General features: G+C 54.2%; 7 protein-coding genes across 7 annotated transcripts; 5 read left to right on the plus strand and 2 right to left on the minus strand.

Moving 5' to 3' along the window:
* Positions 1-1,035: 1,035 nt before the first annotated feature.
* On the plus strand, positions 1,036-3,855 carry J4E90_008121 (uncharacterized protein; the record flags this gene model as incomplete). Its single annotated transcript, XM_051437651.1, has 1 exon — positions 1,036-3,855. The coding sequence occupies one exon, from the start codon at positions 1,036-1,038 to the stop codon at positions 3,853-3,855; it is 2,820 nt and encodes a 939-aa protein (XP_051288462.1).
* A 3,215-nt stretch (positions 3,856-7,070) lies between these two features.
* On the minus strand, positions 7,071-10,126 carry J4E90_008122 (uncharacterized protein; the record flags this gene model as incomplete). Its single annotated transcript, XM_051437652.1, has 2 exons — positions 7,071-7,178; positions 7,229-10,126. The coding sequence occupies 2 exons, from the start codon at positions 10,124-10,126 to the stop codon at positions 7,071-7,073; spliced, it is 3,006 nt and encodes a 1,001-aa protein (XP_051288463.1).
* A 540-nt stretch (positions 10,127-10,666) lies between these two features.
* Positions 10,667-11,590, plus strand: J4E90_008123 (uncharacterized protein; the record flags this gene model as incomplete). Its single annotated transcript, XM_051437653.1, has 1 exon — positions 10,667-11,590. One exon carries the CDS (start codon positions 10,667-10,669, stop codon positions 11,588-11,590), a length of 924 nt encoding a protein of 307 aa, XP_051288464.1.
* A 132-nt stretch (positions 11,591-11,722) lies between these two features.
* J4E90_008124 (uncharacterized protein) lies at positions 11,723-12,179 on the minus strand (the record flags this gene model as incomplete). The annotated part of the gene is made up of 4 exons (XM_051437654.1): positions 11,723-11,743; positions 11,791-11,885; positions 11,985-12,081; positions 12,132-12,179. The coding sequence occupies 4 exons, from the start codon at positions 12,177-12,179 to the stop codon at positions 11,723-11,725; spliced, it is 261 nt and encodes an 86-aa protein (XP_051288465.1).
* A 597-nt stretch (positions 12,180-12,776) lies between these two features.
* On the plus strand, positions 12,777-16,166 carry J4E90_008125 (uncharacterized protein; the record flags this gene model as incomplete). The annotated part of the gene is made up of 5 exons (XM_051437655.1): positions 12,777-13,243; positions 13,297-13,395; positions 13,474-13,484; positions 13,533-14,653; positions 14,700-16,166. 5 exons carry the CDS (start codon positions 12,777-12,779, stop codon positions 16,164-16,166), a joined length of 3,165 nt encoding a protein of 1,054 aa, XP_051288466.1.
* Positions 16,167-18,358: 2,192 nt separating this feature from the next.
* On the plus strand, positions 18,359-20,129 carry J4E90_008126 (uncharacterized protein; the record flags this gene model as incomplete). The annotated part of the gene is made up of 4 exons (XM_051437656.1): positions 18,359-18,702; positions 18,750-19,817; positions 19,872-19,912; positions 19,990-20,129. 4 exons carry the CDS (start codon positions 18,359-18,361, stop codon positions 20,127-20,129), a joined length of 1,593 nt encoding a protein of 530 aa, XP_051288467.1.
* Positions 20,130-25,086: 4,957 nt separating this feature from the next.
* Positions 25,087-26,190, plus strand: J4E90_008127 (uncharacterized protein; the record flags this gene model as incomplete). Its single annotated transcript, XM_051437657.1, has 1 exon — positions 25,087-26,190. One exon carries the CDS (start codon positions 25,087-25,089, stop codon positions 26,188-26,190), a length of 1,104 nt encoding a protein of 367 aa, XP_051288468.1.
* Between the last annotated feature and the right edge of the window lie 58 nt (positions 26,191-26,248).

Raw genomic sequence — 26,248 nt, forward strand, 5'->3', positions numbered from 1 at the left:
ACCTGCGATGACGGTGAGTCGGAAGTGAACCCGGATGGAGGAGGCAGTATGCAGGTACGAAGGGTGGAAATTGGCGACTTATGGAGGACCACGATAACACGACCATTCTCGACTTCCTCGTCCATATTCGGCATGCCACGAGCTAGAGCCTTGGCAAAGGCTAGCATGTCGCCTACTGAGCATGGGCGATCCTACAAACTTCGGTAACGCGAGCTCTAGCTTTGCTCAACCACTTGAGCAATTTCTTTCCGACAGATCCAGCCTTGTCTGATGCGGTGACGGGCAACAGGCGGATATGCTCGAGGCCGTGCCTCTCCGCACTGCTGCACATTCGGGTCGCGGCGGCGTGCTGTCATCTGACTGGAACCCAGGGAATGCATGTATGCGACGCAGCAGTGTGGCTTTTGGCTCGGAGCTTGTGCCTTGCTGCGGTCCGCACGTCTTGCCGAATGGCATGATACCCCTGAAAGCCTACTACGATGCGGATCCTACCACCACCAGCTCCTCACAAGCGGTAAATTCAATGGATCCTTGGGTTAATACTCGCGGGTTATACCCGCCATCGCCCATCTTCCTGGGAGATCTCGAAAGCTGGTTCTTTACTCCGCCATCCCCATCGCCCCCAGAAGCAGCAAACTCGATAGTCCTGAAGCGGCGCTGCATGACATCGTACTACTTTACGCCGCGCTGCCGTTCCTGCAGATAGCACTCAACCAGTCCACGCCCGATTAGCGCTCAGTGCAGCAGCGCAGTAGGGGCCCGCAGTTGAACCCTTGGATTCCTCAATTGAGGTTGCCGGATCTCTCCTACCGCATATCGGATCGTCATCTGCACCAAAAAGCAAACATCACTTAATGCTGTCAGCGCTGGCCGGGGGTAGCACAAGACGTGCCATTCGACGCAATTACACCCTATGTGGGCATTGACTTCGTAGCGCCAACTGAACTGGTCCCGCGATTCAGTCTCGACTGTCATATCTCTAACTACCCTGAGTCGCGCCCACGCCGGCACCACAGCCACCAATCTTCCACCATCATGGCTCGCGGCGACCGCGCACCCAAGAAGTTTTCCTTCCCTCTACCTCGCCGCTCGCGACCCAAGAACGACGACCTCGACGTCCGCCCTGCACCGTCGATTGCCTCTGGTCCCGACAGGCCCTCTCGTCCCGAAGACACCTCCAGCAAAGCACACCGAATCCTAGGGACGTCCGATGTTCTGCATCGCTCGGCATCTCGGCAGTCGACAATACCACCAAGTCCTGGATTCATGTCCATCACTGTGTCTGAGGCTAGCTTCGGCTCCCACATCGACGAGAGAAACACGGCAACACCCACCGAGAACGACGGATACCTGAAACGTCCCACCATGGCAACACGAGCCTCGTCGAACGTTCTGGGACGCACATATACTGGGGAAAGCAGGCACGGCTCGGATAGCAGTTCCCTCCATCGCCGGCTACACCCTCAAACGTCGAATTCGACCCTTCGATCACATTATGATGCAAAGAAGTCGCCGCTGGCCATCTCCCAGCAAACTTCCGACTCGGCAGTCAGAGACAGGGCTTTGCGAAGAGGGTATCCCCCGGTGTTGACGGATCATGGTTACGACATTCACGAAGCGAGTCCAGTGTCGCCGGTCATCCTGGAGGAAACGAGGAAGAAGGAATACCGAAAGAGTAAGCCAGCCCGGCTAGATCTTACAAAACTGTTCCCCAAGCCGAAGGATGGCAGCGACGGTCATGGCGGTACGCTGCTTTCGCCTGCCAAGATGGTCAACTCGCCGGCCGCCATGTCATCCACCTCTGAGTTCTTTCCTCGCCCAATGACGAGGCAACCGACGCCACAAGTACAGCCTGCCAAATTACAGAAGAAGAAGAGCATGAAGTACCATAATCCTCCAGTAAAGCCTCAACCTCAACCTCAACCGCATATGAGTCCAGTACGCAAAGTCAAGAGAGATCAGTATGATAATGCCAAGATTCACGTACGCCGTCCACCAAAGGGCGTCCAGCACTGGTTCGATGCGCTCGATGAGGATAGTGAAGAAAGTGAGGAAGAAGTGCGCGACTTAGAAGACAAACGCCACAACAGCGTCGCGACTGAGCCAGACCTTGTGCCAGACCTTGTGCCTACTGCTATCGAGGCTTGGCAAGTCAGGAATGCATCTCGTTGCGATAGTCGATCGCAGAATCCCACACCAACGTTTAAGAGGGACAGTTTTGCGCTTGAGGATATCGTCGACATTACCCATCTGACCTCACCCAGCCAGTACTCTTTGGACACATATCGCTCACATACCTCAGCAAAGACCAAGACGTCAGCTATCTCCAAGACTAATCTCCAGGACTCTAGTGTCTTGTCGTTCTCCTCGTCTGAGGATGAAGCTGACGACCGGTCACGATCCCGCAAGGGCAGCGTCCGCAAGAGCATGGATAGCGCCGACTACACAGGGGAGATCGTGATCGGTCGGGCGCAAGCTTACGAGCTTCCACCACATCGCCGTATGCAGTCGTCGGGAAAACTGAGCATACTCTCAACGTCAACAAACGCCACTATCGAAGTTATGTATGCACCAGAACCGCCTTTCCCTTCGTATCATCACCCTCGTGGCAGTACCTACAGCGGTGGCAGATTGTCCAGCCACGTCAGGCAGCCCTCGATCATTCACGAAGACGACGACATCCGTCCAAAGACCGCTGTTACCCAGCCGATTTCACCAACGGCACACAGTGTTGTGAGCACGCGCACGTCAGCCAGCGCACCACAGGCTCAGTCCGAAGGGTCACGCAAATTTATGCAAGTCACGCCAGAAGAGGAGGCTTTGTTGGAGCTGATGAGGAAGAAACGTGCCGCTATGAACAAACAGATCGAATCATCGCAGTCATCTACACCGGAACAAGATCGGCATCAACATAAGTCAACTAAACGTCCTACACCGCCGCATCGCACGTCTGCCTCTCTTGCAGAAGGTATGTCTCCCAGCTCTGCGCGAATGGTTGAGTCACGGACCAAACACCGAGCACCCACGAGTGCACCTTGCTCCATCGCGCCATCACGTGGCAGGTCTTCGACGACAGAGAGTCGTGCAACTACAAGTCGACTCCGCGACACCTCGGCCAGCACCACTTGGTCAGATCGAAACTACTCGCCTGTCAGTCGCGGGAGAGTGTCGCACCAACTGCTCACCCCGTCCGTGTTCTCGCCTCAGGACATGTTGTCTCCCCCGTCTCCACCGCTTGCTGCGAGCTTCGCATCGCCCACTACCACTGGCCACCCATCTCCCCTGCCATCGCCGATGACGCCTGCTCTTTACGCCGACGAGAGAGACGTCGCTGTGAAAGTTGCAAGCAGTGACACGAGCAACGAGCTTGACGAGCTAGCTATGCTTGATCACGGTATCATGCGTATGCCCTCCGTGGGTGCGAAGTCTGAATCCTCCCACCGACGACGTAGGACCGCATCCAGCGATGCCGAGATAACCTTCCCGGTGCCGCCCACATCCACCAGCTTCCGCGATCTGACTCCAGTCTCAGAGGCATCGTCCCGTGCTCCTAGTATCGTCGAACCCGCACTTCCGAAGATGCCGAAGAAGAACGCGCGACACATCAGCGAACTAGCGCTCGCGAGCATAGAGACACGGAGCCGGCAGAGCAGCATTCGTTCTACTGAATCCCGTACGTCGGTTTACTCGCAGTCATCTAGCTACTACAAGCCTGCCAGCAAGGGGAGGGCACGTCATTTGAGCCCAGACGCCAATGTTACGAGCAGTCCCAGGATGACGAGTAATGATCGGGATAGGGACAGCGTCAGTGATGATGTTTTGGCTGCCTGGGGCAGTCTGGGAGGGACGTACTAGACTTGAATATTTTTCTTTTCTTGTCATTTCACCATACTTTCACATTTGGTCACGAACTTCTCTTTCTAGCGGTTACATCATTCCCATTCCAGCGGTATGATACCCCTCCGCTTCTCATCCGCCGCTCGTAGTTCGGTCGGTCTACTTTACCTTAACTTGTAAACCTAAACTCGCTATCTGTTGTACGATTTCTTTTGTCGCATTTTCCACTGCATCGCCTTATTAGGGTTGCCAGTATCAGATGTTTGGGTATCATAACTTCTATTACCATTATTGTATGAGGACGGGGTTTGGTGATGAGGTTGGGCCATCATAGATACTTGCTACGACTCGTCAGTTGAGTCTCAGCATAGACTTGAGTCGTGCTGTCAATTGCGACCGACAGTATAATTTCATGACTTTTCCAGCGCAACTCATGTTCCATGCCATCTTCCATGCCATGTTTTTTGTCATGTTCCCCCACCCCCATGATGCGCCCCCCTTTTTCCTTCCCATGCACGGTTTCTTTTTTTGGTTATCAACAGCCGCCAGCATGTCATCGTGCGTCCGTGCACCCGGCCCTATCTCGCTTCTGCACGTCCCGTGCGACCCCAACGAGAATGGGAAGGAGAATGAAAGTGGCGTTTGTCATGCAAGCATCAAGGAAGAATGCAGGATGCAGCCACCCGTTCAACAACATATTCCGCGTTCCCGCATCGTTGGAAAAAAGCGAAAAGAGGGCTGTCATGCTTTTTTGATTGAGTCGGGTACCTCGTCCACGCATGTTGGCGGTGTGTTGTGTCACATTGGTCGGACATTTTGACGCGTTTGCTTTTTCGATTATGTCCACCGGTTTGTGGAGAGAGGTTGTCGTGGTGGTGTGAGGGTGTCTGCTTTGGGATGATGAGTGAGGGGAAGGTGGGGAGCATGCTGATGGGGGTTACTTGTTTGGGACGTTGAGGTGGGTTCATTTGTTACTTTTGTCGACTGCGAGGATTGTTCTTTTCGGGATCGTGTGAGTTCGCTGTGTTGGAGAGAGTGTTTAGTATGCGAGTTATTGTGGTCGTACTCACGAATACTATGGCGTCTTCTTATGACGTACACGTCGTTGAGGCTCAGTACGTTGTCCAACGGATGATTGCACGGCTTTCCGTCTGTTACTTCTTCGACACGTCTCTAGCCTTCGAATTGTTGTGGTTGAGACTATCAACGTAGTTGCTCATGAAGCGAACAAACATTACTACTATACAGACTGACGATCGAAAATCTGATACACGAACAGGGGAACGCTTATTTATCAAGCACCTTGTTAACTTTCCTCGATACTGTACTTGACATGCCTCTCATAACGATGCAATCCAGCCCAATATCGAGATACTTTCCTGCCGTTAGCAATAAACTCATTCACCTCCCTACTACCCACCACCAGCGCCTCGCACCCCCATCTACTGACCCTGAATCTGCACCGCAACACCCCCCTGAGGAATATACGCAGCCCCAGAAACCGTATTGTCGCCCCTCGTACACCGATCCATGATAACACCAGCCGACCTCGCAATGTCGTTACTAAACGCACAAGTTAGCACACCGTCCACATCATCACCCTCACACTGTTCCAACGAATAGAAGAGATTACAACTCACCAATTCACGCTCTTAGGAGCATCATCCCGTCCCCTTACACTAACCACATCCGCACTTCCAAGTCTACACTGCACCCGCGCAGTATACCCATCAACATTACAATTCTGCCCCGCATTGCCCCTGCCCGCTAGATCATTGATACAAGCCACAGCGTCAGGCACAGAAGGAGGTCGGGAGGAGAGTTGTTGGCAGTTGGCGAAGGCTTGGCGCTTGTCCAAGGCAGCATCGGAGGTGGAGGCTCCGGAGGTAGAGAGGCCGGGGTTGGGATTGGGGTTTGCGGTATTGAAGGCGGCAATCGCTTCCTCGGGGCTCATGGCATGCGCTGGGTCGGCGATTAGGCTGTCGACCCAGGAGGTCCAGGTGAATGTTGAGCGGGGGGTTTTGAGGGCGGTGCTGCTGCCGAGAGTGGCGAGGGTGAGGGCTGTGAGGAGAATTGTGGTCTTCATGTTGGGTGGGTAGGTGGTTGGTGGCGTTGGATGGTGTGGGATGATTGCGGATGTGAAGAACTTGGAAGCGGCGTTCTTCAAGTGATTTATACTCAGCCTCGACTCCCACATTTACATAGCAATCCGTTCGAAACCTTGTCTCAGGCCTCCAAGGCAGCCACATTGTAAAGCTTCCACTCCCACACCGGAGACATTCGGTGTCAGCCCGGGGACCTCTCTGAGTTAATCGGCGAGCATGACGATGGAGAAAAACATGAACCTCTTCATAGTAAAGACAGCGGATAATCAATGAGACATACTACATGCTCGCCGAAGACGTAACACAGTCACTGTGCCAGTTCTTCAGGCTGCCCATGTGGCAAGATACTCGGAGCATTGAAGTCAGGCACCTCGCACAATCCGCCCGGAAGGGTAAATACAAGGCCATCCGTATACAGGGGACTGCAAGTGGAGATGTAGGCTTTCTGTCTTTTCAATAAGGCCGCACTTCGGTAGACGGCACTGATACCGCATGGGAGCCTCAAAAACGTCAGGAGGCAAACTACGGAGGATACAAGAGTTTGTTACTGTAATTCAGCCCTGGGAACAGTTCGTTCGATCGATTGCCAACTCGAATGGCGATGTCTTACGGCTGTCCGTGAGGTTTGTGAAGGGTAGAACCATGATGTGATGCGGTCCGAATACGCGGAGGCATTGGAGCGATGTGGGGGCGCTAGTAACGTCTATTTTGCAAGGCGTCCTATATCTTCTTCTCTGGGCGCTAGGCAGTGGTCAAGTATGTATATAAGAAAACGTTTTGCCTGGATAAATGCGGGTTCTGTCCACCTCAATCTTCGTTCCGTCACTCCATGGACAGCTCATCACAACGGAACAAGAAAGACCAGATTTGTCTGCGATATGATGCTAATGGCATTTCAACTGAGAAGCACAGCGTATACATTACTTTATATGCAGATATGCTTTCCACTATAGCAGCAGCGATGCAACGCCAGTACATGTGTTGCAATGCAAGTCCCAAACTCCGCGTGTAATGCGTGAATGATAACGGAACCAGAAAGGTACAAAGTGGGTATATAGAAATACAAAGTGTAAGAAAGGGAAGAGAAGTTTAAACGTAACATGGCGATGCAAGTCAAGCGACTCGGCGTTATTGTGGCGTCGTCATAGTGCGGGAGAGTTGAGAACGTTGTGGCATGGCGTCTTTGCGTAGCTGCCGAACAACGGCTTCGAGCTTTCGTCGTTCTTCTTGTTCCGCCTGTATAATGTTAGTGATCTGCGGAAGAATCGTGTACGGAAGTGACTTACCCTCAGCGCCTTCAACCCCTCAGCCGTCCTGTCCCTCATCATCTTCCTGAAGTCTTCTCTCAACATGCGAATACTAGTCGCGCCCATGTCAAGCTGTGCAGCAGCTCCATTAGGCATACCGGGGCCGGGACTCCTGACTCCAAGCCACTTGACTTTTTCATCACTGAGCTCGCGCTCCAGAGCTTCCTTCTCATCGCGCAGCTTGTCGATCTGCGCTTCAAGGACTTCGCGGTCCTTTTCGTTTTGGATGGCGTCACGGGTGAGGGCTTCGTACTCGGCAGCCATGCCGGACAGCTCGGCTTTGAGGTTGCGCTCGGATTGCCGGGCTTCGGCTTCGGATTGTGAGGCCACGTCTTGCACTTTGCGGAGCGCTTCTAGTTCGCCAAGCAGCGCTTGGTTTTGCTCGGTGAGCTCGTCGAGCTCTCGTTTGATAGCAGGGTTGGCGGCGGAGTCAGCGGCACGTTGCGCGCGCGTACCGTAAGCGCCATCGAGCTCTGCTTTGGCGAAAGTGAGTTCCGTTGTAAGACGAACGATTTCGCCTTCGAGGTTGCGGAACTCTTCCTCCTTAGCATTGAGAGAGTTGGTTGCGTCCAAAGAGCGAGCCTCGGCAGCTTGTTTCTCGGCAGTTACGGCTTCAAGAGCAGCTGTAGTCTCCGTGATCTTCTCCATGGAATTGGCAAGTTGAGCCTGGATCGTTGCCGCCTCGGTACGAGCCTCGTCCTGGGCATCCCTCAGCTTGGTCTCTAACATAAGAGCCCGTTCCTGCGCGTCCCGAACTTGCGCCTCGTAGCCAGCAGTGCGTTGCTCGGCCTCTTGTGACGAGACATTGTATGCGGTGTTGCGCTCCTGGTGATCCTTCAGCTCTTCCTCGAACGTGGCCGCACGCTTTTCGGCCTCTTGCATCTTGCTCTGGAAGTTTACAGCCTGCTCTTGTACGTCCTTGAGCTGGTTCTCGTACGCGACAGCACGTTGCTTGGCCTGGTTCAGTTCAGTCTCAAATGCCATCACTCGCTCTTGTACGTTGATCAGCTGAGCCTCCAGACCAGCGTTCCGCTCCTGCGTCTCGCGCAAGATCTGTGTGTCAGTCGAGACCTTTGACTCATCGAATTGCTGTAGCTGTTCCATCGCACGCTCGAGCTCACCCTCCATGGACTTCTTCTCAGATCTCGCGCTGAGCAAATTGGTATTGAGTCGCTCAAATTCTGCCTCTTTCTGTGCGTCCGACTTGTTGTTCAGTTCACGTTGCTGCTTGATCTGGCGCATCAGGACTGATTGCTTGTCTTTGAGACTAGTCGCTCGCCTGAACAGTAATTGCACCTTTGAAGAGAAGGCAGGAAGAGAGTAGCTCTCGTTGACGTAGTCTTCGTCTGGCGAAACTTGTTCATTGGCGTCGGGATCTTCGGCAAGCAACTGGCGTCGTTCACGTTTGCGTTCGCGTGCTTCTTCCTCGCCAGTGAGAATAGTCTGCCAGAGGCCCATGATTGTAGTCTCGTACTTCTCAGCCTTCTCAGCGCTCTCGGACTCGTCAACCGCAGGACCCTTAGAACGAAGCTCGTTGATTTGCTCATTCATGGCATACTGGATCTGCTCGAGGTTGTAGAAGGAGTCTTCCATGTAGTTGAGTTGTTCGGTAGCGCCACCACCAGTGATGGCGGGAGGCGGAGGGATCTTGTCGGACTGTTCGTTTTCGGATCGAGATATTACTGCATACAGTTGGTTGTTCATGCCTTCCAAACGGCCCTCGACTTCGCTCAGAGTATGTCTTGAGTTGTTGCGGATGTTGGACTGTTCAGCGGCGATGCTGCGGAGGCCCTGATCGAGGAAATCGAGCTGGCGATCTAGGGTTGACGCATCGGGCGTTCCTTCAAGAGCCAGCGGTGGCAATGAATAGTCTTCGTCACGCTCGGGGTTTGCCTCGATGATGAGTGATCTCAGACGCTCGTTGATCTCCTGGAGTCGCGTGGCAGTCGCATTCAAGGCTTGATCGTGACGCTCTGTGGAGGCTGTGAGGTGCTTGCCGGTTTGCAGCACGTTCATGAGGTTGTCGAGGTTCTCCGGTGTCCTGTAAAAGCTGCGCTCATCGAAAGCGCCGTTGAGTCTGCCGTCTTCGTATGTGTTCAGGCTTGCGGGGCTGTCTGGTCTGCGGAAGCGGTCTTCTGACAGTTCGGAGTCGTCTTGACGCTGCTTTGGTCCCTTGTGCGTAAGCTGCAGTACAGCCGCAGTGTGCATCAGGAGTTGCATGTCGATCATGCGCATGCGAGACTCTATCTCGAGGCACTCCCGAATGAACTCCTCGACCTTCTTGTTGCTTGACTCCAGCCCTTCCTCTGTCTTGGGGTCGTAGTCCTGCACGGGATTGCTGCCTTTGCTGCTCTTGCTGCTCTGCCCGCGCTTGTGTCCGTTTGCCTTCTTCGACGCCAGCCGTCCGAGGGAGCGCGTCGCATCGCGGATCTTCGTCTCCGACTCCAGCTTCCGCCTGACCGTGCCCAGCCGAGTGTCCAGGCTCTTCTGCTCCTGCTTGAGCGCCTCCACCTCCTCGACTGAGAGTATGTCGAAATACTGGCTGTCTCCGATTGCCGTCTCAACAAGCAAGTGCATAGCCACGGGATCGGTATTCAGCGCGTCGGAGTTTCGCTTGCCAGAGTTTCGCGGTGTGTAGACGCCATTCTCGCGGATGGTCTCTCTGCGGCCGTCTACGAAGACCTCTGGGGGCGGTATGAAGGCGCTGGCACCGAAGCGCGGGGAGATCTGGTAGGCCATGGGGAAGAAGCTGGGCGAGGCGGTGCCATTGATGCCGGACGGGTAGTTGGACGTGGGCGAGGGAAAGTCATAGAGGGCGCGGGGACTGAGCGTGTCCCCGACGTAGGGGTACTGGGTGCGCAGGCCATTGGCGGTCATGGTTTTGAATCTGAGCGAGCGACGCGGCGACTCGGGGCGTTGGGGGGTTATAAAGGACCGGATGGAGAAGGCGACGGGAGCGCCCAACAGTAATACTCGCGCAGCCAGTGGGGGTGGTGGGCGCGCTCACGGCGAGCAGCTCAACATGGTTGCAATTGGAGAGTTGGCTCAGGAGACGCTACTCTGGCAGTCTGCTCCTAGCACTCGACTGCGCCCGTCAAGGGGTGAATGAGCCACTAGCCGGCGGGAGTTCACGCGTTCATGCGCGCTTGGCAGGCACCGCCCATCAAGACATTCCCCACCATCCCGCGTTCTCGTCCCGTATTCGCTGCGCAGTCCTGACGACACCATAGCTGGCCTCTCGTAGCGTGCCCCGCGTCAAACATTCTCTGCCTGCAGTGACTCTAGTGCTGGTGCATCTCATGGTGAAATTGCTGCTCCCATCTGATAGCGTCTCAGTTCGCCGCATTCGTCACTCGTCGCCCATGCCAAATTCGGATCTGCACTCCGCTATCGATAACGTCCGTGTCAGTCAACAACATGAGCGCACGCGCAACCTACACCAGAGACCAAATAACAAAGTACTTTGACCGCCTGGGGTTGCCTGGCCAAAAGAGAAAGTACGATGTAGCCGGTCTGGACCCCGAGAGCGCACTGGAGTACCTCGCACTGCTCCAGAAGCTGCAGCTAGCAACCGTGCCCTTTGAAAACATCAACCTGCATTACTCGGCCCATCATTCCATCTCTATCCATCCAGAGGAGTTGTTCAAGAAGATCATTGACGATGACAATGGACGCGGTGGGTATTGCATGGAGAACAACAGACTATTTGGCACGCTGTTGAATTCGCTGGGGTTCACCCTGTATTCAGGCGGCTGTAAAGTTTGGGCTGCTGACAGCTGGACGGGCTGGTCGCATATGGTGAACTTTGTCACTATCGGTAACACCAAATACCATGTCGATGTTGGCTTCGGGGCTGACGGGCCCGTTGTCCCAATGCCTCTCGACCGCTCGGGCACAGTACAAAAGCACATCCAGCCTGCATCGGCCCGTCTCCAATGGCGCAACATTGCAGGCAACACTGTCCCCGACCAGCGCTTCTGGGTTTACGAATACCGGAGGAATGACGAGAGCGACTGGGAAACCAAATACTCGTACAGTGAGCTGGAATTCCAGCCTCAAGACTACGCAGTCATGAGCTACTACACTTCTACTAGCAAGCATACCTTCTTCACGCAGATGGTGGTGGCAGACAAGAAGATACTGGGTGATGATGGGGAGCTAGAAGGGAAGATGAGTCTGGCGGCTGCTTCGTTGAAGTGGAATATCAAAGGTCAGAAAACCAAAGAAATCGAGTTCAAGAGTGAGCGAGAGAGGTTGGAGGCGCTTGAGAAGTACTTTGGAATGAAGTTCCGAGACGTGGAGCGAGAAGGCATTGCCGGACTGCCATCAGAGATCAAGTAGACACCAGTACTGAACATTGAGAATTGTTAATTGCTCGCATGCCTACTATTGCTGTACATGCCGTAGACCCTCCCAGCGCGATGTAGTTACTATTGGGTATGTTGTATGCTGTGTCGGAGTATCTCGCATCGTCTAGAGGAATCGCTTCTCGCACTGCCCGTGGTTAGCATCTTCCAACAGCCCAGCACCTCCATACGCACCCTCCATGGGTTGTTGAGCTCGAAGCCTTCCGGAGCAATCGGCTTGTCTGTCTGTCCGCGCATGAATCCCGTCAGCCGGCGGTCGCGCTCCATCACTGGGTCTCGTAAGTATGTCGCATGAGGTCATTGTGTAGCTGTCGTACTTTGCTGTATACTTGTTAGCTTACTCCTGGTGCGCGTATGTCTCTCGCAACCTACCCTGTCCCATTGGTCGATACCCCTCCTGGTCTTCTTTCCTCCGTTCTGGATCTCCTTGAGCTTTCCGACAGACACGGCGCTGAATGCGAAGAACTGACCCCCGTGTTAGCAGCCTTTCACTCCCAGGCGCGCCAATTACTCACGCCCGTCATAATGGCATAGGGCAGCAGAGCCTCGAATGGGACACCCATGATTGCGGTAGTATGTTCAGGCGCGGTGGTGTTGCGGGGTGGGCTATCAGTGCGGACTGGCTGGAGATGCCGTCGGCGTGAAGTGAGGTGCGGCGGCCGTGCGTCAACTGCTCCTTGGCGGCAACCCCGACTACGACCAAGGGTGTCATTTCGGACGACGACAGCGCATCGCCCATACCATTTCCTGCCGAGCGACAATTATTCTCGGTGTCGCACAGACTCACCCTTTCATACGAGGCGCGAAACCCGCAACCTTCAGCCGCCAGACCCCCCAAATAATTGCCTGCGCCGCGATCGCACCTCCGCCTTCCCCACAGTCACGCCCAACGCGACTACGAGACCGCCGCATCTGCCTCTGGCGATTCACGACCTCTGAAACCCATTACACGATACACCTGAGTCGAAAACACGCGGTTATAAGTTTCACGGGTCACGACAACGCGCTAGGACACAGACACGACGCGCTCACCAACCACTGCATGAGAGAGCCTCCGCGGCTGCTACCGCTCGCGCAACCAATGTTCTAAGGCCTATACCAATCGGACTGCGACAGTGGCTTATCTTGCCTCCAAGGTGGCCTCTGCCGTCAATTTCGCAATGGCGGAAATCATGGGCCAAGCCGCGGCCAACACCGACCCGGACGACATCGATGCGGATGGCGAATACGAGATGGACGATGTAGAGTACGCGCCCGGCCCGCCTATCGAGGACATGCCTGATGCTGAAGGCCAAACTACAGACGCTGAGGGTTCAGACGTGGATGCCGAGGGCGAAGATGTCGATGCTGAGGGTGAAGATGTCGACGCCGAGGGTGAAGAAGTGGACGACGATGAGGACGAAGCTGAACCCGTCGGTGCTGTCAAGATCGCACTGCGTCGACCCAGGTCCGACGATGAGGAAGAGGACTATGACGGCGACGATGTCGCGAGAGAATCCTCCGATGCCAAGTCCAGCGACAGCGACGAGTCAAGCAACCTTGATTCCGAAGAGGAGAACCAATGGCAGGCGAGCGATGGTGGTGAAGAAGATGAAATCATCAGGTCGAACAACCCCAACGTGTGCATGTAAGTATCGCCCCAGTAGATTGAGCCTGTGAAACCATTTACTAACTGAGCAGATATTGCAATTTAGACGAGGACAACGACCCCAGCCCGGAATTCGAGGAGTACCTCTCTTGCGCCCAGTGCGGAGACAATGGTGAGTACTCAGTGGGGAGGTTCGACTTACGATGTGGTAGCTCACACGTTGTTGGTCCAGCACATCGGCAATGCGCGCGTAACGCTAATACGCTTAGTCCCGATGACGGTATGTTCCCTTGTCAGGCCCGAACCGCACCTTACTAACGCCGAATAGATGCAAAGCTTTGGCGCTGCGAAGGATGCATCAACAACTTTCCAACGGAAGCGGAAGAAGAGGCAGACGAGCCTTCTACTCGTCGGAGATGTTCGTCTGCGAACAAATTGACCAAAGAGTTGCTCCCTTCACATCGTGGGGTTGACCCCGAAGGACATTCAATCTTCAAAGAGCTAATTCTTCCCGACGAATCAGCAGGTGGACTACGTTCGCTGCGTAAACGCAAGACTTCGCAGGAAGAGGAAGCGCCGATTCCGTCGAGGCAAACACGGAAGAAGCGGAGACCTTCCGAAGCATCCAACTCAGATGCGGCGCCATCAGTGCCTGCAGTCTCACCCCGGCCACCTTCAAGAAGCGTACGAAGTGCTCGTAGCGTCATGACGGATGGTCACGAGAGTGGAGGCGAGGCAGAGCACACTGGTTCAGATCGAGAGGCAGGTCGCTTACGACCAGCGCGAGCACGTCGTGGTCAGCCTAAGAGGACCGACAAACGACCACTCGCGTGGATCGAAGAGGCCCAGCCTGGAAGCCTGATCATCGCTTTCCATCTCAACAACGAGAAAGTCCAAAGGATTGTCACCGCCAAGCCCAAAGTAAAGACACTCACGCGCGAGCAAGAGCGACAGGAGAGGCGGCGCGAGAGGGATAGAGAACGTCGCGAAAGAAATCGTCGGGCTGCACAGGCTGCACGAGAATCCTCAGAGGTCTTGCATTACCCAACAATCCACATTCAAAATGCCGCTCCGTTCCCAGGCTTCACCGACAGGGAGCCAGACGAGGTCAAGAGCAAGCCCTACGGTGGTGTACTGTCAGAAGCGGATGCCGATACATCCAAGACTTATCCTTCGCCCGCCGACAGGAAGCGGTTCGATGATGCTCGCATCAAGGCTGAAGAAGAATGGAAAGTGAAGCAGGCCGCACTTTACCCGCCCGAACCACTCCGGTCGCACAAGCAAGCAACCACGGCGAGCAAGATCAAGTGCGTCAATTTCGGTGGCTGGGAGATCGACACCTGGCACGCTGCGCCATATCCTGAAGAGTACAGCAAAAATCGGGTGCTTTACATATGCGAATTCTGTCTCAAGTACATGAACTCGGATTATGTGGCATGGCGGCATAAGGTAAGCATTCCGACTTCTTTCCATGATCATATACTAATAATCACAGCTTAAATGTCCAGCGAAGCACCCTCCTGGCGACGAGATTTACCGCGACGGCAAGTACTCTTTCTTCGAGGTCGATGGCCGAAAGAATCCAGTGTACTGCCAGAATCTCTGTTTGCTCGCCAAGTTGTTCCTCGGTTCCAAGACGCTATACTACGATGTCGAGCCCTTCTTGTTCTACGTCATGACAGAAAATGACAACTTCGGGTGTCACTTCGTCGGCTACTTTTCGAAAGAGAAGCGTCCCAGCTCGCTCAACAACGTTTCTTGTATTCTCGTACTTCCCATTCACATGCGCAAGGGCTACGGACAGTACCTGATCGAGTTCTCCTACCTCTTGACCCGCGTGGAGAGAAAAACTGGCAGCCCCGAGAAACCGCTCAGTGACATGGGTTTGGTGAGTTATCGGAAATACTGGCGGCTTGTCCTGTGTGAGGAACTACTCCAGCAAAAGGCTGCGATCAGCATATCGGCCATATCAGATCGCACCGGCATGACACCTGATGACATTGTATCAGCGTTGGAAGGCTTACGAGCTCTCGTGCGAGACCCTGTCACGAAGAAGTATGCGCTTCGTCTTGATTTGAACTACTTCAAGTCATACATTGAGAAATGCAACGCTGCAGGCAACCCAAAAATCAATCCAGAGTGTCTGATATGGACACCATACGTCATGGGACGTCTAGGCCAGTACGAAGATGGACCCGCCCTGCAGACAGTACAACAGCGCGACGAAATCGAAGAAGAAGACAAGCCCGCACCCGAGGAAGGTGTACAGATGGCCGCAGCGAAAGCCAACGGTACAGGCGATGAAGCAGACGGCCCCCACCCCGCCGAAGACTCTGTCAACGGCGGCTCACCAGCCCCCGGCACACCCCTCGCAAACGGCTCCACCGTCGCACTCGCCGGCTCCCACATGGACGAACCCGCAATCCCGCCCTCCCGCTACGAAATCTTTCCTCCCATCCCCGGCCAACCTGCACAGCGCCGCCGCCCAGGCCGCCCCTTCGGCACCCGCCGACGTACCAGCACCCCCAATCGCGTCCGCAACACCTCCCTCTCCATCCATACCGCCCCCGTATCCAAAATGCAACTCTCGCCCAGCCGCGGCGCAAAAGCCCTTATGTCGCCCTCCGCCAACGGCGCCCTCACACCGGGTACTATCTCCCTACGGCGTACACGCAGTCGCCTCGGCGAAAGCGTCACCAATGGCGACGACGTCTCAGACGGAGGCGCGGTCAAGGCCGTTGTTGTTAATGGAAGGAGGAGTACACGGAGCTCTGCTAGCTCGAGGGGTAGTATTGATTTCAAGGGCAAAGGCAAAGCGCTGCCCATTGAAGAGGAACAGGAACAGGAACAAGAGCATGATGAAGACATCGACGCCGATGGCGATTATGATGAGGAAGAGGGGGATATGGATGTTGATGCTGAGGGCGAGGAGGACGATGATATCATCATGCAGGATGCCTGATTTATGGTTACTGAACACTTTTTTCCACTTCTCCCGCTCACGTCTTGTAATATTTAGTGTTGGTGGTGGTGTTGATCTGACACCTAACTACCATTTTCTCGTTCTTCTTTCTATTTATGTTTCAGCGCGGAGAACTAGGGGCTTCGATTCTTTGTAGTGTTACGGTTGTGCGCTGGTTGGGGCTATTGGTGTATATGCATTACGGAGATACCTTGGGATGGGATGGGATGGGCTGGGATTGCGAAGCGGGGCGTTGTTCAATGTATCTGCACATATATCCTGAGTTGAACTTGGTATGTGGTTTTTTCCGAGAAGAGTGTGTGAGGATGCCTTTCTTGGACTCTCTTCTTGGGAAAAAAACACATGTCGAGTTTCAATTCAGGGTGTGTGTTCATCTATGAAATACTCTCGGTGATGCCTGTCGGTTCGAAGTTTCTGAGGCTGTGTCACTCTTTCGCTGTTGTTGCTGGTGATATCTCCAGCGAATGACGAGTATCAATGACGCTGTCTTAGTTCTCTTTCTTCTAAACTCCAATCACAATCCTCATTTATGCTCCATCTTCCACTGTTCTCTTACCTCAACGCACTCGATCCAGCTGACACCCCCAGGGCGCTCGAGCTAGGTAGCAATACGAATCCCAAGAGTGCTGCTGTGTCCACATTCCGCGCACATACTCGGCCAAACACTCCTGCAGTGTATGGAAGCGATGTCATCATGGACACACAGAAAACAACACGGTGGATATGCAAGTAGATGTAGATGCCTGATATTGATCGAATCATCGTTCTTTGAAGTGGAGTAACATGCTGTAGATGTCAAGACTACTGAATAATAAGCCTGTGATTGTTCGGATATTGTTAATGCAGATACCCGCGCGCATAGTTACAGTCTACTTTGATGAACGAATATAGCATATCAACATCACATATCCACTTCTACTCCAGGTCCAATTGTCTCTTTCTGGACACTGTTGTTATACTGGCATATGAATTCATCTTGAAGAACACATTGGTCCCTCAATAGGTGAGTCAGTAGAAGTCCGTATCTGAGACTGAACCTGCTGATGTAGCGCGCCAGTTGTATCTAGGGAATATGTCTAGCGACATCACTACTTGGGGCCTCACTAGAACACTAGTGGATGTGCATGCGACGAAGAATGGCAGAGATGAGACGACAGAAGCGTATGGTACGAAGTTCAACCTTCGGAGTTGGGGACTGGTCGGGCAATTGCAGGATAGAACAACGATATACTGAAATCTCACGCACAACAACGGTGCGTATCGCGAGCATGAGAGTACATCGCTCATCCATTCACACTGAGCTTTCTCCTTTCCTCATCGCGTGGGACGTCTAATTGACCTTCTCGTCATTCAGTCCCGGACTTTCAAACTGTATCCCGTACCGACCCTCGCACCACAGCGGACACAATCTGTTTACCGAACATGTCGTGCTACAGTACACAGCCCGTCACCCACCAGTCTCCATGGCATTTTCAGGTGAGTATGACCTGAGATCTTCTCCCTGCTTCACACATCGACGAAAACCCTATGATATCACCCAGCATACCAACTTCCCATCTGAACGATTGACGCCGAGTCTGATCTTCTCTGCACGCAACGACGATCTCATACGGTCTGTGTAAGCAGAACCCGTTCTTCCGCTCGTCGCTGGTGAAAGATGCCGAACACCGGCGTTCCCCAAGGAAGAACTCCATCTTCAATGTAACTCGCCGCTTTCGCTCCTCCTTGCATCACAGTGCAGCGCGTTGCATTGCATTCCTCTAGTGACTTGTGCGACGTGAAGCGCCGTTGGGGTGCCGATACCGCATGCCAAGGCTGTGAGCACGCGATGATCGTGTACTGTGACACATTCGTCGTCAACCCCTTTGCCAGACATCCACCATCAATCTCGATTCGCGTGTTGAGACTTGAGGGAGGCTGACAATGTTCGTGGCTGGATAGCGACGGATAGGGCTGAGAGCACTAGTCCTGATGCGGTTGGACCGGGTTGCGATAAGAGTGATGTGCTGCGGGGATGTCAGAGTGGGATATCCCGATCGAAGCGGGACAGAGCCCGAGTCTAGCGCTGTCGTTCGCAAGGCGTCGTTGACATCTGCCTTTTCTTTTGCGTTCCTGCATTCTCGAAGACGCCTCTACAATTGCTTTTGAGGTTTGTGGCACGTTACAACACGATGCTCGGCCTGTCCATTTCCGCCCTGGGTATCCTTTTCCCACTTCTGCTCATCGTCCAAGTGCTGGCTAGCTATGTGCGCAATCCACTGCGAAAGGTCCCCGCTGCCCATCCGCTGGCGCATATCACTTCACTCTGGATGCATTCAGTCCGATGGCGGGGTATCGAGAATGCGACACTGAAGGCAGCGCATGACCGCTTGGGCCCAATTGTGTGTTTGGGACCCAGCGAGATCAGCGTGAACTGTGTCAAAGGAGGGATCCGAGACGTCTATGCCGGGGGATTTGAGAAAAGCAGTGCCAAGGATGGGTACAATTGGTATGCTTTCTTTTCGAATTATGGAGGGTGAGCATTGTCAGATGACCGGCCGTGCGTTTATTGACTCATCGTAGAGTCGACAACATGTTCTCCACTGGACGCAATAAGCCGCATTCGCAGAGAAAGCGAATGCTGAGCAACATCTATAGCAAGTCTCATGTCACGGCAAGCGAGGCACTGCTCCGCCAGACGTCTGCCATTATGTACAAGCGCTTTTTGCCGTATCTGGAGACGACGTTCGCGGAGTCTGAGAAGGGTGTCCTGAACGTCTACGCACTACTCAGCGCGACCACGATGGACATTGTGACGTGCTTCATCTTCGGGCTTAAGGCAGGCTCGAACCTAATCGATGACCGAAAGCAGCTTGCGTGGTTTCTTGATTTGTACAACTCGCGTCGATCCTACAACTTCTGGCCGCAGGAGTTCCCACGATTTACTAGCTTTGTGGAGAAGTGGCTTGGTTACCAATTGACACCGAAGTGGGTCGATGAGGCGAACGGTGAGATCGAGAGGTGGACGGTGAGGATGTGCGACGATGCTAGTGCTGTCTCGAGCGCAGGCGATGCACAGATCGAGGATCGACCTGTGGTGTGGCAGCAGCTCCAAAACACCATGGCAAAAGCCGCGAAGGAGGGCGGGGAGAGCGCACTACAGACTCAAATTGCGAGCGAGGTGCTGGACCATCTTGCGGCCGGGTTCGATACGTCCGGGATAACACTGGCCTACGTCGTCCACGAGGTCTCGCGACATCCGGGAATCCACGCCCGTCTTCGCGCTGAGCTGCTTGGTCTCTCGCCACAGCTTATACTGTCATCAGCGCCGACACTGCCTGATGCTAAGGCTGTAGACAGCCTACCATTCCTCCATGCCGTCATATGGGAGACCCTGCGTCTTCATTCGGCCATTCCGGGCCCACAGCCACGCTTCACGCCGCCGCAAGGCTGTCAACTGGGGCCTGAAGAGGCTTCGTACCACATTCCTAGTGGAGTAAGGGTGAGCGCAAGCGCGGGCCTATTGCACCTCAACGAGGAAGTGTTCGAGCGCGCAAACGAGTGGAGGCCAGAGCGATGGCTGGACATGGACAGGCTAGACGAGAAGAAGCGGAGGGATATGGAGAGCCGGTGGTTTTGGGCCTTTGGAAGGTCAGTACTACTTCTCGAAGCACGTTGACCGCTGACACTCACTATCATGGACAGTGGCGGACGCATGTGCGTTGGAAGTCACTTGGCGATATATCGTAAGTGCTGATCCCCCATGGTTGCTTTTGGGCGCTCCGTTCCCAAGACATGGATGCTAGACGCTGACTGAATCCAGAGATGAAGTACATCGTCGCAGCGCTGTATTCCAACTACAGCACCACGATCGTCGACGATACAGGCATCGAGCAGATGGATTCGTATACTGCGCCGCCCAAGAGTGACAAGCTCATGGTAAGACTTGCAAAGGTAGAGTAGGAACGAGGCTTGCTGAGGGCTCTTACCTCAATGATCAGGCATGTTTAGACCCTGATCTCCGACACTGAACAAGGAAGGAAGCATCTGCCCCGCCGCACGTGCAACCAGTCTTAGCGGGGAATCGCCTTGACGTAAAAGCAAGCATACTGTCGGCAGCCGTACGGCGAATTAAGAGTGTGCGGCCGGTTCACGCCGCTGAGAAATGGAACCATGGTAGAGCTGTGGGAACCGCACGTAGTTGAGCCAATCAACAGTCATAACCTCATGCGCTATCGTGGGGAACGCAGCGTTAGAATCCTTCAGGAGCGTTCAACTCGTTTTTGGCGGGCTGTGAAGGCTTCGACTGTTTGGACAGGTTTCTGTCAGTGCGGTGGTATGCTTCTTGTCTCATCTGGGCAAGAGATGATGCTTGTTGATCTGCTTCTTCCATCAATACAAACGCATCAGCTTTGGCATCAGCTGCATTGCACCGGCCACCCGGCTAGACCAACGCAAGTCTTCGTAGTTCTGCCACAGTTTCGTACAGCCAATGGCGACCTGGAAGCCGCGGGCTCGCTCGACGCCGGCTATGCAGCATCCCTTTGTCCAGGGATCATGTCGTTCTGCGCGACCAGTGACCTGCTGCGTACATACATCATATCTTCTTGGCTCACAGGTGGCCAAATTGCTGGTGACAGTTCAATGTATGCGGATCGCCGAATTCCGCTTGCGATGTATCAACTCTCGGTTACAATGTATCATGAGGGACACGTGTGTATGGTACAATGATTCGCGGATTGATCTGGCAGTCGGTGAAGCTGCTCGACGGCAATAAGCTTGCGTTTCTACGCAAAGCGATCCATGTGGAGTGGTATGTGGAGTGTTCGTTGTGCAAGGTGGGGGCGGTCGGGAAGAGCTGTGACCAATATGTACAGCAACAATAACGGACTTGGAAGTGTTGTGGATCTGGACCTGGCCGCATTCGCATTCGAGGGGCACTCGACTCGAGTAGCTAGGGCAGGCGAAGTGCAGCCGTGCTACACTCTGTCAGTCAAGTGCCGTGTAACCCAAGACCGGTGTAGTGATTATCATGCGACAGTATCCTGCTCGGATGGATGATGGATTTCGGGGCCGCCGGACGGTAGTTGGCGTCGAAGCTGCATGCAAGCAGTCCTTATTTGCGGCGGCAGAGAGGGCAGCGCCATATGGCCCTATTGGGAGACTGATAAGAATCCCATAGGTACTGCTGTGAATGCCGATCAACCCGTCTGAGGTGTACGCAACCGTCATGTCTACGGTGTGTGCCGCTGATAATCTGCAATGTACACTCAAAGAATTGTTTGACAAGCTTCACAGTTAGAAAAAGTATGCCGGGATGAATATCTACTGACCGCCTCGACACGTGCTCATGTCAAATCGCCAGCTGATCTTACAGATCAAGGCCGCTGTTACTGACATCTTAGCCCAGACGCACGGTGGTGTAGTTGCAGCGAGCCGTCCGATCTTTGGCACGAGAATGTACTATGGTCGTTAGTGCATTGTTTGTGAACCATGTGTGTTCATTCTTTCGATCATTGCCTTGCTGCGGCAGTTGTAAACATGGCTATGGCGCCTAAGACTCATTGCGTCCACTGCATACGGCTCAACGGAACCAGAAGCCTAGTCGCGATGTGTCCCAAGATACCAACCGTGTTTGTGCAGTAGAGATCTTAGATCCAACAAGATGCAGGGAGAATGTCCACGAGGTCTTTGCGATAGAGGCCATGTCACCACCCCACATCCGCATGAGGGGCCCACAACCGCGAGGCACTGGAAAGGTTTCCGAGCTTGCACAATGCAAATATCCAGATTAAGACGCTTGGATGTAGGCCGGATACCAGAGCAGAAGGGCAACCCTTTTGTTTGGACTGTGCAGGCAGATTTGCGATATCCCAGAGTGCACGCCTGACTAGTATTGCAATATTGAGTGACAGTGAACCACATGGCAGCCCGTGACGGCAGCTGATAATCTCTCGACAACGATGAACAGCCCGAGCCTCCGCCGTAGTAAGCGAAAAGTAAATTAAGCGCATACAAGGTCGATGTTGGGACAATATTTGCAACATATGCAAAGGGCCAATAGCGGGAGGCTCTCGTGTCCTGCAGGAACAGCGGCATGTCGGAGGACGGAGAGAAGACGTGGTGCACGAGGGAAAGCTGCCGAGACAACGAGACGATCTGTCGTAGAGGCGCAACAAGCAAGCAGCTAGCACTCAGATCATCGTGCTTTGACGACAGCGAGTGTTACCTGGTGATGGTGACCCGGCAAGACTTCGCTAAGGACATGGCTGGCTATAGCGCTGTTGTCTGAGGTAGACTGCCGGCCACATGAGGCATCGCAGGAAGTGCGCCGGCCTCTCACTCGCTGGCAGTTTGTGGCTAAAGGGGTGTTGGACGGGGGGTGCGGATGACGGTGTAACATCGTAGAATTTCTTTCATGAGGAGAACGGAGCATTCGGCGGTCTTCGCTTGGAATCGAACCATATCCCTGCAGAAATCCTCCCAGCCACCGCGCGATTTGACGGCGATCATCCTCCCCACATGCATCTTCATAGCCTCCAGACGACATCACCCGCCCTCAGCCCGACGAACGTGAATGCACAATGCGTCATTGCCCCATCGGTCTGCAGCGCCCAATGGGGACGTTTCCTGCACGGTTCGACGCCCGTTCCAGGTCCGATTGACGACAGCGAGCGTACCGGGCACTCTATCGCAGCGTGCGTGCCGTCTGCTGCAGTGATACGCGACTATGTTGTGGGTATCCTAGCCTTGACTGTCCTGTCAGTTTAGCCTTCGAGTCCTGAGGCACGTCCCGGAGCCGCCATCGTGCGCCGTCGGAAAGCGTGTGACAGCCGCCATGTGTGTGGACGTGTTCAGTACCACTGCACTCGCCTGCGAGTGGTCCCGACGGATATGTTGGGGTCCGTTCATCAGCTAACTCGAGCGCTCTGTGTCTCTGGCTACGGATCAGAGGAACCGTAGCAAACAGGCTGTCGAACGGCGTGATGCTGAGATATTGGGCGCCAATGGATCATTATATACGACCTCTCAAGTAGAGTAGTTGCAGTGGCTAAATTCCGAGCGTCTCTGTGAGTGTCTACAGACATGGGGCTCTTCCGTTGCATGCAACCGGGTCCCCCGTTCGATGCCCTTGGACAGTGCCCTACCAACCCCAAACCTGGGATTGCCGTTGAATCCAAGCCGTCTCGCTATCCTTGCTCTACTGCCGCGCAGTCTGTGCAGCCAGGCTCTGCCATCCGGCTGCATGGGTTACCCTCGCTCTGGCAGCATAGTGCGGACGGGCTATCGCTGCATTCTAGCGCCAAACGACCCTTGGGCTCTCTTCGGCTTCATTCGAAAGTGCTGTTGAGCATATAGAACAGTCGCTGCACTACGGCACAGCATCTGCGACCAGCCTGTCTTCTTGTACCTCGTCCCGCCGTGCCGTCCTTGCACGCTGACACATGCGCCAGCGGGCTGGACAAGGTCCCATTTCCATCGCAAACCCGGTATTTCGCTGAGTGCATACCGTCCTGTCGTTTTCGATTGTACCCTCGACGTCATCTGCAGAACGCATCAACCACACTGCAGCCCTCTCCGGACTCGACGAGGTGCAAGAGCAAAATCAACCAGGCCTGTGTCAACAAGCGAGAAACCTTAGCTTCCAAAGCGACCGTGCCTACAGAAGAAGAAAGAAGCCCAGGCGACGTTCGATTGGCTGCACTAGAGCTTGTTCGCATGATTCACGCCGCCGCTCGTTCATCTCTTAGCACGCTAGCTCGGAGAGACCCTACAGCACTGATCGGCCGCGCTCGGCACCAGTTGCACTCGAGACTAGACGGGAAGCGACGAATCACCGTCGAAGCCGCCACGGAAGCACGAGTGTAGAGGAGCCCCGATTGAGACGACTACCTCGAGGTACCCTTGCCAGCTCTTCTATCTTGTGTCTTACTCTTGTGCGTCTTCCTTCATGAGCACTGCGACGTCGTCGCCCTCGACGCTCTTCCTCTGACCTTCACTTCTAATTCCATAATATTACCAGATTACCCTAGACTTACCCCCCGACACGTCATCGCTGCTTGACTGGTCGACCAGCACGACACTAATACCCTCGAAGCCGTTGGAAACGGCCCTCTTTGTTGTAATATTCGGAGCACACCAGGGCACTCTCGACCACGGTTCGGTACCAGACCTGCGTAACCTCAGTTCAATCGCAAACTCCTCTTCGACATCAAGCTGGTGCTATGCCTTGCGGAGACAGTGCGGAAAGTACAGCGTTCTACGGGTTCCACACTGCAGGTGCTGAGCGACGCAGGCGCAGTACACATTTTTCGTTGTTGCTTATATCTGCGCCTATTTCTGTTGGAAGTCACGGTCAAGGGTGGAGTCAACCTTCTCTCCGCAGGCGGGCCTTTAGTTCGGTCCCGTTGCAAGGCGAGCGCCAGATCCACTCCCGCGCGCGCCATTCTGATATCGACGCTTTCCAGAGGTGCCTCCAATTTTGAGAAAGGCAGCGCATACCATACGAGAACACGCATTATTATCGACTGTGCTGGACTGGAACACTGAGAGCAGGCAGCCGCGCTTTGACGGCACTTTCTCCGAAAAGGGTCTTCCACCCATGGAACGGTGATCCACTCGCACTTTCATCGCTCATTACCACTACAATCACTGGTCACGCAGCACCTTCGGACGGCACTGCACTCCGTAGTGACTCAAACCTTTGTTCGATTGGTCACCTTTCGCGTATTTCTCTCAAAGGTCGCTAGCCGAATTTCCAAATTCTCTTATGTTCTCAGTATTTTTCGACCGGACGACTCCATCTCACCACCACATTCTCGGGCGTCTCTGAGACTTGATCCTTGGGTTCCTTACAACACGATTACGACCGCCGACCTCTGCTACAGAGGGCCAGACCATGAACATGAACATCCCAACCATGTATCCGCACCACCCGATGCCGCCGCAGTATAACCAGCCCTACTATCAACAGCACATGCCTGTCACACTACCAGTCGCAAGTCAAGGCCCCGAGCCTTTGAGCCCGAACAATTGTTACCTGTCCGTCCGCCAGCAGCCTAAAGAGGCACTGGTCGCGGTCAAGAGCAAGGAAAAGTTCCGGAAGCCTGTGGATCCTCCACCCATTCTCCAGCTCAACCTTCGGGATCGCGTTGACGCCTCGAACAGCTTCTTACAAAACCCCTACATCTTCCTCAGTGCATCCCTGTACAAAGCGGACAGAGATGAGCCCGTCGAGCACACTCCCAATGAATCCATGGCCGGCACACTGGTGTCGTCCCTGCATCGTCTCAAGGATGTCGATAACAAGGACGGCGGTTTCTTCGTCTTCGGCGATATTTCTGTCCGGATTCAGGGCAGCTTCAGACTGTGTTTCAGCATGTACGAGTTCCACCCTTCACGTGGGGAGGTCCAGAACCTCGGCTCTACACTGAGTGATAAGTTCGACGTCGTACTTCCCAAAGACTTCAAGGGTCTCGAAGAGTCGACGTATCTCTCGCGAGCGTTCTCCGACCAGGGCGTTCGACTCAGGTTGCGCAAAGAAGCTAGAGGGATGATGAACAACAAGCGTTCATTCCAGGCAGACTCAGAGCCTACTTCCCAGACACAGATCGCCCCAAGCTACGAGTTCCAGTCATCAAAGAGAAGAAGGGAAGAATACACTCTACCCTTAAACCCAGAACCGACCACACAGGCACCCATGGACCACCCCGCCTACGACTACGAGCCATCCAAGAGGAGGAGGGAAGACTCTGGCTATATCTTGCCTACCAACTTGGGCTCTGACCCCCCGCCTCTACCAGCGTACCCAAATAGCATGAATTTGTACGCTTCCTCCACTCTCGCACAGCCACCACGGATGCCATTCCACCCAGGTCATCCAGGCCATCCAGGTCACCCAGGTCACCCAAGTCACCAGGTGTACAACTCCATGAACTTTAACATGGTACCCTCGTACGTCGATCATCCAAATGTTGATCCATGGGATCAGAAGATTCAACAGGAGACGGATTATAAGGTCTAGGAAGACCGCGATCGTCTTCCTCCATATCGAGATTTTGCGACCGGCTTGCTCGAGTTTT

The sequence above is a fragment of the Alternaria incomplexa genome (assembly GCF_024043165.1).
Source record: "Alternaria incomplexa strain BMP 0042 chromosome Unknown scaffold_12, whole genome shotgun sequence".
In the NCBI taxonomy this organism is placed as follows: Eukaryota; Fungi; Ascomycota; class Dothideomycetes; order Pleosporales; family Pleosporaceae; genus Alternaria; species Alternaria incomplexa.